Source organism: Manis pentadactyla, chromosome 6, assembly GCF_030020395.1.
Source record: "Manis pentadactyla isolate mManPen7 chromosome 6, mManPen7.hap1, whole genome shotgun sequence".
Taxonomy (NCBI): Eukaryota; Metazoa; Chordata; class Mammalia; order Pholidota; family Manidae; genus Manis; species Manis pentadactyla.
This window is the reverse complement of record NC_080024.1, coordinates 103,210,689-103,229,224: the sequence shown is the minus strand read 5'-3', so window position 1 is coordinate 103,229,224 and position 18,536 is coordinate 103,210,689. Positions and strand designations below refer to the sequence as shown.

Below are 18,536 nucleotides of genomic sequence, written 5' to 3'. Positions count from 1 at the left end.
TTCATGTCTTTAAACCCTGGGATCACCCTCAGCACCTGAGATGCACACTCTCTGAGAGGCCCCTGAGGACTGCCAGTGGCTGGGGGGCCGGTCCCAAGTCTTCCCCAGGCTCATTCCCGGACTGCAGGGAGCCGCATGTGCTGGTTGCAGTCACTACTCTGTCTTATTTTCTTGCCAAATGTACACAGTGTTTTCATGTAAGAAATGGATCTCTTCCGTACTCTTCTGCTCTTAGCTAATCATCCTTGGCACATGCCCCATCATTCAAAGTCCTGAAGGAGAGCGTGGATGAGAGGCTCCCCGAAGCCCTGGTAAGTTGCCTCTATTTTTCTAAGGCTTTTCTGTGATTTATATGCACAAACACATAATTTTTACATAAATAGGAACATGCTGCACATATTCTGTAACTTATATTTTCACTGACCAATAAAATCTTTGTGATCCCTCCCACACACACATACACACATAGCTACCACATTCTTTTAAACTATTCCATAGTATGGATTTCAATATATTTGTAATATTATCTGCCATTGTTGAACATATTTTCAGTTGTACCCAATTTTTGTTATTACAGGTATAACTACAGTAAACATCCTATGTACCTATATCTGCACATTGATGTGCATGTTTCTGAAAGATAAATTAATGGAATTGCTGGATCAAAGATTGTGTATGTTTAAAAATTTAAAAATGACTGCTGAATTACCTCCAAAAATGTTCAATAATTTTCACTCCTAACCACACTGTATATTCCCCAATACCATACATTATCAATTTTTAAATTTCTGCCAATCTGATGGATAAAAAGTGGTATCTAAATTAAAAAATTTTCAATCTTAGAGAGGTTGAATATGTTTTCAAATGTTTATTGGCAATTTGTTTTCTTTAGGAGATTTTTGTTTATATCTAAAAATGTTTTCCACTGGGCTGTTTGTATATTGCTTACAGATTTTTAGGAGCTCCTTTATTAATGATATTAATCTGTGATTAATTACATAGACTTCTTCTAGTCTGACACTTGTCTTTTACTTGTATATGGCATCTTTAATTCAAGTTTTTTTTTCTTTTAAGGGATAACTTCTGGGTCTTAGGTAAGCCCTCTGTGCCTCCTCAAAAGTATACTTTTAGAAATTCCCTTACATTTTTTTTGAATACTTATATAACTTTAATTTTTATGTTCACTTCTGTAACATTTGTGAGCTTATGATATGAGACAGGCCTTGGCTTTATATTTTTTCCAGATGTGTCAGTGCCAATCGCTCATTCTTCCTTTCTGTGCCCACTGATTTGAAATACCACCTTCATACCATATCAAATTCCTATAAACACACACATCTGTCTCTGGACACTATTCTCCACTGATGTATTAGTAAATTCCAGCCCTGCCAGGACCATGCCTGTTAAGGATGGTAGCTCTGCAGTATGTTTTGATGTCTGGTAGGACACATTCCCCTTTGCCCACAACTACCACCACTATTCCCATCTGCAATAATTTATTTAGCTGTTCTTGAGCATTTTTTTTTCTGTTAAACAAACTTTCTAAATGCATCAAGTATCACTTTTAAAAAATCTGTGACTTAAATGGGTTTGCACTGGATGTATAATTTGGAGATAGCTAACATTTTAACAATACTGAGGCTTCTTATCCAGAAACAGAGTCCCTTCACCTACTCAACTCTTCTTTTATACCTGTATGTAAAGATTTGCAGTTTTCTTATTTCTTGTTATTGTAAACAATATATTTTTCCATTATATCTTATGATTGGCTCTTGCTATTCTATAGGAAATCTGTTGATTATAATGTATTAGTCTCACATGTAGATGCTTTAATGAGTTCTTTATTAGTTCTAATAGTGTTTAGTTGATTTTTTAGAATTTAGAGACATACTAAAAGCTGCAAAGATTACATTTTTGTATATTCCCTTCTAATATTAACACTTTCTATTTGATCTTCTTGTCTAATTCCATTGCCTAGAGTTGCCAGTACAATGTGGGACTAACTTTAACACTTGTTACTAACCTAAAAGGGAACAATTCTAAATTTTACTGTTACGTAGAAGGTTTGCTTTAAATTTCTGGGAGAAAAAGTATTAAGCTAAGGGGGTTTCTTTTTATTCTCTACATGACTAGACTTATCAGAAATAAACTTTGAATTTACTAAATTATTTTCAGAGTGTTACAATTAATTGTAATTCAATTCTTTAAATAAAAAGTGGTCCTCTTTTGGTCATGCAGAACATAATGGCCAGATACTCTGTTCCTCCAGGAGGACATATAACCAAGTTAGAGACTGCTGATGTCAGTAGAGCTGGCGTATGTTAAAAATGCAGAACTAGAAATAGTCTAGAGGGAGCACATCTAAGCAAATCACAGATTTATGCTGTTGGTAGTTCAATGTGAATCCCTCACCTTGAAATCATCTGGAATGAGGAGTTTTGATGTTCGTAGAAAATTCAAGATATATCTGAACATCTGTCCATCTCTGTCAATGAAATAGTGTTGTTTGAGACTGTCCAAAACAATGGGCTCTGTACCATCAAAAAGTCTTCCGATTCTGTGATGGAAAAGAGGGAACAGTGAAGACAATTAGAATCAGCTGTTTGGCCACTAAAACTCAGAGCTACTGTTTTGTATCACTATCAAAGGTAGCAGTTTGGAAGATCGCAGTCAGGAGGATTCACCCATCAGGTAGGTATGGTTCTCTGAGAGGTACTGGTCCCTGCTTGATAAATATCTCAGGACCAGGCAATTCAATAGAGTCTCAGGCTTTCTCAAGTAAATTCTCTTACTCACTGTCTTTTACCTGTAAAGAAAATGTTCCTGACATGGTGATTATGGCTAAGTGCTGTCACTGTAATGGAAGATCATGTTTTTCCCCATGTAACTTAAAGCAACCTTCTCTGTTACTTAAAAAAAAATGTTATTGTTCCAAAGTACAAGATCATACAAAAAAAAAATTTTTGTTTTTAAGAAATCTGTTTTCTGAGCCTTCGCCATCCATGAATCACCAACTTTCCACAAGTAAAGCAAAGTCTATATGCTAACATCTACATTTAATTACAAAAAGGAATAATTGAAAATATCACTCACATAAGGAGAATATGTTTTCCATTAACAATATATAGCCTAGTTTCTTAGGTCTCAGCAAAAATCATCTGTAACAGCCAGGCATCATTGTAAAAAAAACATTTGGCCACCCAAAACGATATGACCTAGTTCTGGAACATGAGTGGCTCTGGGTGATTTTTGAAAACAGGAATCCATAATACGTTCTTCCCATTTACAGAGTTAGCATTTGAACAGTGTGCTACAGTTAAAGTGTTTTTCATCCACTATCATTTATCTCTTTAAGGAAGGCTGAATTTACACACTTCAGCATATATTCACATCTGCACCACAAACAGTGGGTTGGCTAATGACAAGCAAATATCTTATATCAGAAAATAGAACTTACATAGAAATCACTCCCTTTACCAAAACGTACATTTCACCTCTCATTAACAGTGTAGGCAACAAGATGCCTCCATTTTTTAATGAAAAGCTTTTGCTGAGCTCATAACAAGTCTATGTATGACTTTTCTATGAAACACCGTTTTATTGCTTTGAGGATGATTTTGAAATCATACATTTTCTAATCTGTTGAAATGGGACAGATGTAATGGTAAATCAATAATCCCATCCCTCTTAAAACACAACAAACAAATAGGAAAACGATTTCCCTCCTTCCCCAAAAGGAAAGGCTTGTTTCAATAAAAATCTTTTAAAACTATAGAAAACTCATGTCCTCCCTGAAGGTGGCAAGTGGAAAGAAGAAAGCAACTAATTACAGGCAGGTCATATTTCTACAACTCTACGGGGTGTGTTTTTCTCAGCTAATGCTTTCGGCCAACTTTCCATGAATTGAGGGTGATTACCACGGGTGTGGATTACAACCATCCCAGGATTCTTTCACTGCATGCTACCCTGTCATTCATTTCTCATTAACACATCAATCAAGCGGAAGGCTCCATAAAGAACAGGCAGTGAAACTAAAATACACTTAGTCACTTATTTATGGCGTTTCCGGGACAGTTTGGTGTAGGATGGGCACCTATGAGACTTGTTTGCCTGTTACTAAAACATTTCACTCTTCACTGTTAATAGGATGATAAACGTACAGTTGACAGAGGAAGAAAAGAGAGTGATATTTATTAAGCGCTTTCCAGATACCTTGCCCTACCCTAAGCACTTAATGTAGGTAACAAATCCATTATCCTCCCTTTGAAGATGAAGAAATAGGCTCAAAATGATGAGTAACTCGCCCAACCAGTTAGGTAGCATTGGGGGATTTGTACAGTCTGTTTGATCTCGAGGGGGCCTCCCTACAATGATTGGAATGAAAAGAATTACCACTGTGGAATGAAAGCTTTTGGTCTAGAGCCTCCCCATCCCCCACCCCCACTCCCACCCCCATCTTTTATTTGTTCAGCAAGGGCTTTACAATGAAATCAGGATGTATACTTACTACTCTTGGGCCTAAAATGTGTTAGTACCCATTTGATTGCAAGTCACTTCAGTAGAGATAAAAATTAAGTATTTTATTCTTAAGAAAATCCTATGCTTGTTATTCTTAAATGCTCATTTTCAAAATCTAGACTTGAGTGTATGCTGGCAGTGAATGAGTGGTCAATAAATCTCTTCGGAGTGAGGGAGTAAACGGGTGACTTGGGTGGGGAGGCGACTGGCTTCATCCAGGTACTGGCGGGGATCCGGGTGAGTCGACTTTTACGCATTCTCCTTGCGTTTATAAAACAGTCTCGGTTTCTTTTATAAAATTACCCTAGCTTTTTCTCCGGTTTAATGAGACAGTAACACGGGGGCATGGCACGCTCACAGCTCAGCACAGGAGGGCATCCCAAAGAAGCAAACGCAGACTTGTGAGAGCAGCCCTTGGGAGACCACGGGCACTAAGGAATGGGATTTAAGGAGGGAAAGGGGACAATCTGGGCTCCGGTGTATTGTCACAGACCTTAACAAGGTAGGGGAACCGCAACGATTAAACAGTTTTCAGGGTGAAAGCGCGCGCACACACACGCACGCGCGCGCGCCTCTCGCAGGTGCAGGACGTGGGGCAGAGATGCCGCCCGAAGCGCCTTCACACCCGACTTGGACAAACTTGGCCAGAAGGGGAAGAGGCGCGCAGGAGCGCGCAGGAGGGAAGCCTGAATGGAGGCCTAGCTTTGGGACCGCCAAGGGGCTGCGGCGCGGCAACAGCGGGAGCGGTGGGTGTGCGGGCGGGGTCACCCCGCAGGGAAGGGGCCGAGAGCGGCGCGAGCGGCCGGACTTGCCCGCAGACGCGGGTCCCCTGGCCGCGCGGCGGCGGCGCGGAATCCCACCCGCCTCCTGCTCAGGGAGACGCTGAGGGGGAGACTGGGCAGAGACACGGCAAAGGCTTGGGAAGCGAGAGCCCGGGGAGCGCACACTGGGGAGAAAGGGCCCCCCCTATCGGAGGCAAACACTGTTGGGAGTAGCGATAGGCAACTGTGCCCCTGACTTCTGCAAACTGTTAAAGGAGGAACTTTTTGAGTGTTCAAACAACGCGGAAGGACGGGGCGGTGCCAAGGCTCCTAAAACGGCGTCCCGGGTGGGCTTCGAGATGGGGGCTGAGCGTGCTGTGGAAAAGCATTGTGTGGCTGAGCAAAGAAAGGGGGAAAATCGACGCAGGCTGTATTTCTTGTGGACATGTGAATGGAGTTACAAATCAAACTGCAGTGATTTGTAAACGCTGGTGCCTTAAAACTATGTGGAACTTATTATAGTTTGCTAACCTTGAGAACCTTGAGAACATTCCTGTTTTCCGACTGACCAAGACCGACCTGACTCCGGATGATGGATGGCTGCCTTTTTTTTTTTTTTTTTAAAACAACACTTATTGAACCAAGTGCCATGGTGAGAAAAACTTCTTTCCACAATTTAATTTTTCTATTTTTTAAATGTATTTTATTTTTTATACTTTCAAGATGAGGCCAAAGCAGAGAAAATAATATAATGAACCCCATGTGTCCACCCAGCTTTCAAAGCTTGCAACTAACTCTTAGCCAATCTTGTTTCACCTATTCCTCTACACCTCCCTCTGCATGTAGAGGATTTTAAAAGTAAACCCCAAATATCCAATTGTCTTATCTGTAAATACTTCATCTGATGACTAGGACCACAAAGGTTCACTGAAAATAATGCAGTAACAGATATTGAAATATATCCCCCTTTCTTGCTTTTTAATGTTAGCACTCTGTTGATCACTCTTATTTACAGAGTAAATGCAGGACTAAATCTCTGAGGAAAATAAACCCCTTGTGGTGGAAAATAAACCTGGTTCCATGGGATGTGCCTCCCACCCCCTCCCTGGCATTAAAGAACTGTTTTAAATGAAAGTGCATAGGGACAGGACCTGACTTACCTGGCTTAATGTGAATCAGTCATTAAGAATTAATTTTTTCCCATGTATTCATTTGTTTATAGGATCTGGTTTCTCTAATATATTGTGACTCAGTTCCCTAAGAATTTCTTTTTCCTTCTTTATTGTGTAGTCATTCAGCTATTCATTTATTCTATCCAGCAATATTCACTGAGACTGACCATGCGAAATACAGAGGATGCAGTGGAGAATAAACCACACTCCCTGTTTTCACTGAATTTACGTCTGTGAGCTGGGAATGCAGATCAAGTGCAGTGTGATCGAGTGTGTCTGGGTGTGCAGAGTGCACAGGAGGTGTGCCCAGTTCCATTCTGGGAGGAAACAAAGAGAGGTTCACTGGGGATCTGAAGGACAAGCAGAAGTTGACCAGGTTCAAGCAGAAGAAGGTAAGGTCAGGTAAGGAAGGGGAGGGGAACAGAAGATACAAAGGCTTGAAGCTGGAAGAAGCTTGGCATGTGATGAGTTTCCACTGGAGCGTAGAGTCAGCTGAAAAATGAGGCTGGAGCAGCAGAAGTCAGATGGTGAAGAGCTGAGTAAGGCAGGTCAAGGAGTTCACATTTGGTTTCCAGGGCAGTGGGGACTGATGTCAGGCTACATTCTCAGCGACTTTAGGAAAAAGAGCAAATTTAGAAGTGAGAATTGAAATATCTGAGATCACAGCTCTTCACAGATACAGTTTCTGGCTTCTCCAAATCCTTTGTCTCCTTGCTTTTGACTGCGTCTTTTGCACAGAGCAGTGGTTCTTAATCCTGGCTGTGCAATGGAATCACCTGGATGGAGCTTTAAAAAATAGTGATGCCCGCCAGAGATTCTGATGTAACTGTTGGCCAGGGCTGGGGCTCAGGCATTTGCATTTCTTAAAAAGCTCCCCGAGTAATAAATAGCTGAGTTGAGAACAAGTGCAAAGGAGGATGAACAGAGACACTAAAGAGCAGCAAGCCAATGCCATCGACTGGAGATGCTTTCAGTTAGTAATTCTGTCGTTCTGAACTGTCACAATACTTTTCTTAAATAGCCAACCACACTTCTAGAAATGAATGATGCCCAGGATGATCTAGGTCAACCCCCCATTTTACAAATGGAAAAACAGAGTCCGAGATATGTAACGCTTGGGGATGCACAGCTGGCTAGACACAGAGCTGGCTCTAAACCCATGGTGCTCCTGCCCCTGGGGCGGTGGGCAGAAGACAGTCCCATTCCAGCCCATAGAGGGCAGCTGCTCTTGTGCTAGTTATTAGTGACTGTATAGCATTATTTGCCCAAGAGTGAACTGGCTGTCCCACGGGCTTTCCTGCATTTCATTCTCACAGTGACCCTGTGGAGGTGGCAGTATTATTTCAACTTCACAATAAGGAAACTGAAGCTCCAAATGGTTGTCACTTGGCTTAGGTTCCAACCTAGGTCTGCTTCTGAAGCCTGTATTCTGGACCATTAAATTGAATGCCTTTTCATTCATAATTAAAACACACACACACACACACACACACACACACACACACAAGAAACACAGAAAAGACAACTGAACAACTTCCCTTGAGAAATTCATACGTTTTATGGTTATCTCAAGGAAGTTTGGTTATTAACTTTGTAGTTTGGTTATATCAACTTTGTAGGGACACGAATTTACTTAATAGCTGGGATACAAAACATTGAGCCTCAGAGGCCTGGTGCAGCTGAGGTTTGGGTAGACTGAGAAGATACCCTAAATTGAGCCAAACTGAACCACATCAAAACACCCCAAGACCTCAGAGGTTACTTCAAACTGTTGATACAACCATGAAGCATAACACGGATGGCAAAGTGAGACTCCTTAGGACGATGGAAGCTTCTGGGACCAGTTGGCTCCATCTCCATTTACCAGGTGGCTCTTGTGCTCCCTCATGTGCTGTGGCCCTACACTGAGTCCTGGCACCCCTCTGTGGAATCTGCCGCTTTATGGCCAAGGAAATTCAGCTGAAGAGCCTGCCGAGCCTCCACACACCCAGTCCTCTTCATGCTGCCTGGTGGACACCATCCTGTTGAGCACCAAGGCGTGTAACACGACCCCAGACCCTGCTTTACCAGAGGCAGGTGGGTTAATCCTTCCGACTCTGCAGAGCCCGTCACAAATGGTAACTACACAGGGGGGGAGGAGGGAAGGGGAGGAAGGGCCCAGCTGCATTGCTGCCTGATCATCTGCCCAGGGAGGGTGAGGAGACCCTGCGCAGGGATGGGGTTGAGAATGAGGTGCCAGAGATGGACCCACGGACAGAGATGGTGAGAAATGGGCAGGACATACGCTCTTGGGCCTTTTTGCCCACTTGTTCTCCTTTGCCAAGAAAGGCCTTTTTTCCCCAACTGCTGGGCTTCCAAGCCATTGGAAATATAGTTTGGACTTGAGGAGACAATTTCTTTTAGTTTCTGGTTCAGATTTATTTTGCTAGCTAAAAGATTCAAGATTTGCAAGAGACAAGTTACAAATTACCTTTAACATTACTTTTGGGGAATATTTTAAGTTATAAAAGTGATATCTACTCGTTGAAAATTGGAGACATGTGGAAGACAAAAGAGCAGCAGAACTGAGCAACAAACTGCCGCTGGCCCGCCAATCAGAGGGACATTACGTAAGCCATTTTGATTTAAAGAGTATTTTTCTATTGAGTAATTTTGTTTTCAGAAGCACTTGCACCTTTGTACTTTTTTATGTTTGCTAATCCAAGTTACTAGATTCCCATTCAAGTTTCTGTCCTAATGCCTGACACCTAAAAAGGATGGCCAGTGGGGTAGAGGGCTGGGGGGAAGGTGTGTATGTGTGTGCACGCACAATCGGCAGTGTGTGTGCACACAATGAAAGGTGTGTGGAGAGCTGTTCCTGTGGGTGGAACCTGGCGGCAGAAAAGCAGAGACAGGGAGAGAGGGGGCAGCACCGGTGGGTGCCTTCTCTGTTCTGCCGAGGTGGGAGAGGAAGGGAGCCGAGTGGGTGGGAGGAAGACAATGCTAGGCTGCTGCACAAAACTTTTTGCATCTTTGGGGAGGGCGGTCCACATTGTAATCTCTTTATTTTTGCATATATTTTTAAATGCCCATAATAAAAGGTTTTTCTTTAAAAAAAATAAGGAATGCTTTGCTTGGCTTTATAACAATGTAAAAAAAGAAAATCACTGGTCAACTTACTGTTTTAGGAGTCTAAATTATCATAAATAGTATTTAATTTGCTTAAAGTATTATAACTGTTTAAAAAATTCTAGGAATAGTTCCTTATGGGTCTCACACGTAGGAAATCTCATCTACATTTCATGAACAAAGATAAAAATGAATTCAGAGCTTGTTATGGAAATAGACAGAAGTAATTTAAGATGAGGAAGAAAATACCTTCTTGGTAAAAACAAACAAAATCAATTATATCTACTTATGGGGAAGTAATGCTTCCAGTACCTGTTCCCTGAGGCAGCATCCTTTTCTTACATGATACACAGAACTGAAGAAAGTGGGGACGGAAGAAAGGTAAGTTTAAAATATAAGAACAAGTCTGAGAGCAAAAACAACTCTGGAACAAGGTGTTTTGAAGAGCTGATCACTGAAGGTAACACTGAAGGCTGAGGGAGGGGGAGGGGGAGCTCAAGGCCACTCGGCGGGCTGCTAATAGTCCTGGAATTTCATAAGTCCTCTGCCATGACTCCGGCTAGAAATATTTTTTTAAATTAGGAAAGTTATATTGATTATTTACTATGAAAAATGTATTACTCTGATTTTAAAAAAACAGAATGTACATACGTAGGTTTTTTATTTCTAAATTTATTGAATGCCCACCATGTTCCTAGTGGTCTGCCAAGCCTCTTAAATGAGCATGAAACAGTCCCACTGGGAGCCATGGAAGGACAGAGGAGAGGGACCTCGCCAACCTGAGGCAAGCTGGGAGGGCTTCCTGCAGGAGGCAACACCTGTGGAGGGTACACTGTGGAGGGTAGACAGGCACAGGGGCCTGGAGAGGGGATTTCCGGCAAGAAAGAACATGACAGGTGAGGTGGAAACACAGCAGGTGAAGAGCATGTCTCTCAAAGCCTTGACCTGAGCAGAGCACACAGGGCCACATTCTCAGGCGCCCGGGCATACTGCTCTCAGTGAGGTCTGAGGAGGCCCTGGCGTGTTCAGCTCCAAAACTCATATACCTGGTTTGAATCCTGGCTTTACCATTTTAAGATTAAATCAGTTTGAATTTGGATTTCTTCATCTGAGAAATGGGATAATACCCAGCCCAAAGAATTCTTTTGAGGAATAACCAGATGACTAATAAAAACTACATTACTGAGTTTTTGCTACGTGCAGGGTCAGGTACTAAGTCCTCAAAACAAATCTGCATAGATACCATCACCCCCAGTTTACAGGCGCGGCTGCTGCGGCCAGGTATGCTGAGGCCAGAATTCAGAGTCACGCAGCTGGACCGCAGAGCCCGGCTCGGCACCCCTCTCTTACCGCCCAGCGGTTGCTCTGCTCCTCCATACAGTGCCGTGTCCACCTGGCATGGGCTCAGGAAACGTGGACAGATTTTCACCCTTCAGCAATTATGTGCTTTGCCAAAACAGAATTCTGACTGTATATAAAATCCTGTTGTGTATCTGGAATTGGAAGAAATCTTTTAAGATCACCTGATGCTGCTCTTTGGTTTAAGCAAGTGCCTGCTTAAAAATAATTTCTAGGGCAAATGGCTGTTTTTCTAAGATCAGTCCAGGATCAGATCATCATAACCTCCCTTGAGAGTCTACTGGGGTATTTTTGGCTCAAATAGTTTCTGTTTAGCTTTTCTCTTGCTTTTTATTTGGGCAGGCAGCATGCACGTGCACATGAGCCTGCCCCCATGCCCCACCGCCCTCCCCCTCCCAACAGTCTGTTCTGTATTTGGAGGTATTTTTGACACTCTTGATTTAAAACTCTAGAATATGTTTTCCATTTTACAAAACAATTACTATTCAAAGGAAAAAAAATGTTATGCTAGCTTCCATTTTTTGAGAATTAGGCATTCTGCTAAAAACTTTATGGATTATCTGATTTAATCCTCACAAAGACTCCATAAAGTATTTACAAGTAATATTGTGATTTTACTGATGGAGAAACAGGCACAGAGCCATCAGGTAACTTCCCGAGGGTTGCTGAGCTACAGAGTGGTGTCCAGCCCCTGCTGTCGCTGCCTCTCGGCGTCCACACTCCCACCTCCCAGCTCCTTCCCTGCTCTGGCCCCACATGCCAGCCCTTCTTCATCTTGGGTTCCACTCCAGCTTTCTTGGTTCTAGTTTCTGGTTACATAAGCAAACGCATCTGCATGCATTTCCCATTGAATGTCCCCTCCTCTGGAGTGACTCTTCTTATTCCTGGGCTGTGGAGTACCAGTGGTCGTACGTTGAACAGATGTCTTCGAACCATGAAGAATTCCTGGTTCTTCCATCTATGCCCCCTATTTCCGTACTATGTGGATCGGGCCAACCTACCCCCCCTGTGATTATGATCCCAGTGGCCTTATTCTCTGCCATACTTTGAGATTATCAAGGACAACAGGATGTGGAAGAGCGCCTGCCCCCACTTCCTTGGGTGTTTTACTGTTCTAGACTGTTAGAACTGGCTTACGACATGTCATAGCACTCACCTCAATGAGAAGCATCGTATTAATTATAGGCCACTAAGAGAGGACTATGGTAAAGCCAACTGTTTCCATTTAACAGTTTTTTTCGTACTTGTAATGGGGCCAGCAAGACATCAGTTTACAATGAAGCATTTAAATATTTTGCTTAGTACCTATAAGTAAAAAACCAGAGGCTTAACACAGTGCTTAATAATAATAAGAAAGAACAAGAACATGTAATTTACCTAAAGACCAGGTAAATGCTTTTCAAAATCCTAAGAGAGCATGTATGGAAGAAAATAAGTGGATCTACTCTTCCATCCCCACCCTGACTCCTTTATCCCCTGTTACACACACACACACACACACACACATCATTACTGACACAATCAAGGGTCTTACAGCAGCAACATTTTATCATTCAAATACTCCAGAGTATGGAAAGGATGAATGAAAACGAATGAATTATTCTGTCACTGGATGACTTCAGAGTGACTAGGAAGCTTATAAACACTTTCAGAAACTTGGCTTAATCAAGACAAAGCCAAAGGGAGGAGATTTAGCCTCAGGACTGTGAGTTCTACCTCCTTGGAAGAAGGAGAGCAAGCTGCAAATGGGACAAAAGTCACACTGACACAGCTTCAAAAGTACGTACACATATAAAAGAATATATGAGATGTCTATGCCACCTTTTTGTTTTAAGAAACATCTAGCTTCTTCTTCAGTCACGATGGATGATGTGCCTGGCTGGCTTTATACCCTGAGAAGCTTAAGATTTTGCATTTATGTCAAGAGATTATTTACATAGTCACCAAATCAAAATGACATGTGAAAAATGTTAAGTTTATATCGGCTCATGATTCAAAGACAACATTCTCGGGTGTGTGTGGTTGGGAAATAGTGACTGCGGTGCTGACAGCATTCTGCCTTTGGCTGCACCACGGCCAACAACGTGCCGTCATAGGTGTGCATCTTGTGCAACCGTCTACGCCCTCCTGGGGCTCAGGCTCGGCTCGGTTTATCATAGTTCAAGAATTCACCCAGGGGTGTCGAGCCGGTCCACAGACAAGCTGGGCAGTAGGTGTATGGACATTTCTCCCTATCCTTTCCCACAAAAATCAGAGCCAAGCCCTAACCTGCAAAACATTTAAACCAAGTTTCCCAGCCAATAACAAGAACTTCTCATTTTTTCTCTTACTTTTCTGATCAGCATATACAGAAGTTGACAAGTCCTAGTAGTCATTTGCCCCGTGCTTCTTGTTCCTATAACTTTTCAGTTACAAGTCCTGGGTACAAGGTGCTTTAAAGCTGAAGCTCATTTTACAAACAAATACTTCCACTAGGTTTTAAAATCTGCGTAAAGAATTACAAATGGGTTCTCAAGGGCCTGACAAGATGTGTACTTGGCAATACAAACCCTGTGATTATGGTTTGGTTTTTCAATCGCCATGGACATCTGGTCAGGGTGAAAAGTAGAGCTTCAGTCATACTTAACACAGTTCTCTAGGTTCACTTCATTGTTACGACCTTTAATGCAGACCATTTTAATGACAAGTTTCTCTGAATTCCACCCTCTATGCTGTCCTGTTCCTCTGTAATGTATCATCAAAATGATGATGTTTTGATGAAGTGCCTTCCTTAGGGCCCTTAGGATTATGGATCAGTGAGATGCACACCAGGGTCTTTTTTTTCCTTTGATATTGACTGTTTGCACTGTTCTGAGACTAGGAGAGTTTTCATTTTTTAGGTGAGCTCTAAAGCGCTCGGGGCCTTCTGACCTGTTTTTGAAAAAGTCAGTTTTGGGGATGGCAGGGGCCTGGCCAAGCCTAACGAGGCTGGGTGGGAATCCTGACACTCCCTCAGCTCAAGCCAGGGGAACCAGTTTGGGCATGCTCACATTCACCTCCCAATTATGAGGCCCTCTCAGCCTGGCAAGGTTGCCGCTGTTTGAAAGTGGTGGTTAGCTGTTAGGCACAGTTGTAATTTATCTTCTGAATATGGGGACTACAGAAAGAAAAGCTGCACAGGTGTGAAAATAATCAATGCCACCAAAAAAGATAAGCAGCAATGTCATTCATAAGCAAACTGACATGTGGCACTTATGTAGCAATAGGAAGCCATTATCCAGGGACAGTGTCATTCCCACTAACACGGCATCTTGACTGGATTCAGACCGCCCAGCACACAGCCAAGAGAATCATGGGACTGAAACAGATTTTTTTTTAAACATTTTCTTTTGCAAATGGGTTGCCACTGGATTGGAGCTTCTGGGTGTCCGCCTTTGGAACAGGAATGTATGAAATGCATACACCTTGTAAGAGTACAACTGATTTCTCACCACCTCTCACACTCATTCTCCCACCAGGAACATCCTGGGCATATTCAGAACCCCCCATGTAAAGCATTATGCGTCCACTTTAGCTTGCTGCTTTGGGGACAAATTATTGTTACTTTCTATCTCCAGGCATCTTACAAGTCATCTTTCAGAGGCAGAATATTGATAATCCATCTATTGGAGGCTATACATCCTGCATTTCTAATGAAAAGAAATGGCATTTTAATGGATTATTGATATAATGATAATAGAACAACCTGTGGGGCACCCAGTGAATGGGACCCTTCTATGACCATACCCCCGGTCTCAGCAGAGGGCCCTGGTATATTCAGTGGACCTATCACATATCATTCAGTGTGACTTCTGAGGGTTTTTTTTTTAAGTCATCAAAGTTTAAATGTAAATTATAACATCACATGTTTTGGTTTTTAATTATGTTTCTCTTTGGAAGTTAAGGGGGGAAAAGTTTACTTTCTGTATTGGCTGAAAAAAGAAGACTCCTCAACTTGAAAATAGCTTGCACGTTGCTTAATTCCAGCCAAGAATACACCGAGCATACGCGCCTCACTGTGCCCTGACAAACAGCTGTTTCCTTTCAGTGATAGAGATTTTGCATCTGTGCGGAGTAGATCCTGGTGGCCTGGGAAGGATGGTGTCCGGAGCTGCACAGCAGACCCAAGAATAATGCTGTGGCTGCCATATTCCTGCCCACAGAGCTTGCTACGTTGCCAAAATGCACTCTATCTCTTGGAAATTCACCTGAAAGTTTTAAATGTTGGTCCTCATTTGCCATAAACCAGATCTCAGATGAAGCTTTCAACCAGATTCAGTTACATGATTAACAGAAACTACAGGGTTTGAGGAGAAAAAGTCCTAAAAGATTCATGAGCTGGGCGCTACAAAACAACATTGTCAATTTGAAGGCCTTTTATAAGGGAATTATTCTCAAGAACGTAGTAAAATGGAGCATATTTTTCACATATTAAGCTTGTAAGAGATTACCAGAATCCTCTATGAAGTGCCTACTAATTAATTTCAAACAAGTAAATAGAACATATGGCTTATTATTCTATAAGCACTTCTTTGTACAATGAGGGAAAACATGAAGATACAATAAGAAACACAGTGAAAATAACCTTGGCATACCAACTTAACATTTCCCTGTATGGCCCCGGAAGATGACTGGTTAGCCAGAGACGGGTAAGATTCCTCAAGGGAGGAACAACCTAAGACAGGCACAGTCGCAGGGGGCCATCTGGTGAGAAAATGGGGAGCAGCAGAGGTGAGGCTTAGAACCTCCCCCCTCATGTTCTGAGAGAAATCTTCTGCATATGTGGATGTTTATTGCCCTTGTCTAGCTCGGATTAACACATAGTCTACAGGCACACACCTGATCATCTACATTTGCTCTCTTACAACACTAAACTCTGTTTTCTACCTTTATCTCGTATCTACCTACCACTTCAGCATTTTATTAAAAATAATAATAATAGAGAAATGTGGTATCCACATATAAATCAAGTTTAAAAATCAAATGAATATTCATATTTGAACTGACTGTTTATAGTTCATAATGCATGAACAAAACCGAAAGCTTCTGTGATGACTGCCCTTGTACTGTTCACCATGTAACTTATTCACTATGTAAGAATTTGTTCTCCATGTAAGAACTTGTTCGTTATGCATCAGAAGACTGGAGACTGACGAAAATTAGGCTTGGGGTGGATTAATGATTGTGCATTGAGTATTGACCCCCCTATACAGAAATTTATTGTGGTTAACAACTATTTGATCAATAAATATGAGAGATGCCCTCACAAAATATATATATATATATAAACAGACTTCCAATTGTAAAATAAATAAGTAACCGGGATGTAATGTATAGCATAAGGAATATAGTCAAAATATTGTAACAACTTGGTATGGTGATAGCTGGTACCTAGAATTATCATGTATATAAATGTTGAATCACTGTGTTGTACACCTAAAACTAATGTAATGTAATACTGTGTGTCAACTACCCTTCAATAAAAATAAATAAATAAATAAATAAATAAATAAATAAATAAATAAATAAAAGAAAATAACCTTGGCATGACTCACCCACACTGCCAGGACAGATCAAAATGAGGAACCAGTATTATTCTCATCCCAGCCCATGGGAATCAAGCCAGAATCAATCAGAGAGCCTCTCTGTGATAACCTGCCTCCTGCCACACCACTACGGTCGCCACCGCATGGCACGTTGACCTGCTTATATTTCACCAGCCTTCTCTGCAGATCTGGTGCCCAGACTCTGAGATGCAGGTGATCGCTCAGATGCTGATGAAAACCACAGATTTATCTCACATCCTGAGATGCAGATTACATAAACGGCAGGTGGAGCCCAGGAATCTGGACTTTTTTCAAACATCTCAAAAAGACTCTGGGTTGAGGAGGGATGGGGGTTAGGGATGAGGTTTCAGTTGGGGGAAAATATTCTGAAGGTAGGTGGCACCCTTCTGTTAATCTGGTTCACTGGGGTCTGGGTTGTGACGGGGTTGAATTATTCCTTTCTCTTTACTCGTTCCCTTCAGGATAACTAAACTAGAAATATCTTTCTGGGCTCTGCCTTAAAGAAAAAAGGATGTTCGTCTTCACTGCCCAGACTGCATTAGGCCTGCCGTTAAGTCCTAATGTCACTCTAGCACCTGGAGAATTAGGTGAAGGGCCACCTTGAAGTGGTTTGAAATTGTTATAGATGACCTGCTCTTCTGGCTAAAGACCACCTTCAGAACATAGTTCTGAAAGGTGGTATGATGGACTATGTGGCTGGACATGGGAAGCATTAAAAAAATCTCAAGACCAGGCCCAGCTCCAGACTAATGAAACCAGATCTTTGCAGGCAGGGCCAGGCTCATTTCCTTTCAAGAGTCCCAGTTGATTCTAGTATATTAAGAAGTATGGCTATAAAGGAGGAAAAACCGAGGGCCCGCAGTCAGAGTGGGAGTGGGAGTCCTGGCTCATCAACGTTTGCTGAATGAGAATGAATGCAGCACTTAGCCTCTCAGAGTTCCAGTGCTGTTATCTGCAAGCTGGGGTAAATAACCGTCCCTACCTAGGGTATCATGGCATATTAAATGAATTAATAGAGGTCATGGACCCAGCCCAGCCTTTAAACTGCACTTCCTATCTGGAATAACTTTACTCAGTTATTTGCCCTTCATTATATTTGAGGATCTAGCCTCCATAGACAATACTGTATCCTATATTAGCAAACTTTCGAATGTCTACTCGGTGGCAGGTGCAATACTGGGAACCCGGAATGCAGGGATGAGAATGAAGTGAGAAGCTATTAAAATCAGCAACATGAGCCACAGTCCTGCCCAGAGTTGTTTCGTGCTAGACACTCAGCGATATTCCCCACTGTCACTGCCCTACCACCAAAGTTGCCTGCACAGGGCCATGGACGCAGGAGGTGTGTGGGGACAGGGTGGCCCTTCCCCTTGTTCCTGGTCTTTGCGAGGACTAGGTAAGGGATAGGCCAGCTTTGTTATGATTCGCCCCCAAGGAGCTTCTGCTCACATTCATTTCAACATCTTTTACCTATGCCGTGGCCAAAACCAGATATAATTTCATTGACCAGCAAATGCGAAGTTAAAACGCATCAAAAAGAGTATGACGGTGAGTGCACCAGCAAGGGGATCTGAAGGGATCCCCCACACACGGCCTGGGAGTCCATTTCTCTCTGTATTTCCCTCCCACTGAGATGAAGGGTGAGCATACGTATTTGCCACACGACAGATAACAAGAGATGAATAACAAAACTCAGAACAGACAACTGATCGGATGTCAGTGGTGATTTGTTATGCCGAAGTGACAAAATGTACTTCTAAGTCTACATTATAAAATGTAAACTGCATTTTCTCTTGAGAATTTAGATGAGCAAATATGTAAGAATAAAATTATATTTAGGCTTAACACAGGAGGCAAACTACATCCCAAAGCAGGCCTATTTATCCTATGCATTAGTTTTCTTACTACCTCACTTGGTATTCACTTAAATCCTGTTGGATCGTTTACTGGTTTATGTCTGCCCCTCCTCCCTGCCGCATGTAAGCTGAACAAATGAAAGAACATGACAGGGCAAACTACAGCTCTGTAGTATG

The 18,536-nt window shown here is 42.2% G+C and overlaps 1 protein-coding gene across 4 annotated transcripts in view; it reads right to left on the bottom strand.

Annotated features, from left to right (window-relative positions):
• KCTD1 (potassium channel tetramerization domain containing 1) overlaps positions 1–18,536 on the bottom strand; it is a 175,504-nt gene that overhangs the window by 24,212 nt on the left and 132,756 nt on the right. For all 4 annotated transcript variants that reach the window (XM_036914254.2, XM_036914255.2, XM_036914251.2 and 1 more), the window contains exon 3: positions 2,413–2,557. In XM_036914254.2, coding sequence (XP_036770149.1) covers positions 2,413–2,557 — 145 coding nt within the window. The remainder of the gene's footprint in view (positions 1–2,412; positions 2,558–18,536) is intronic.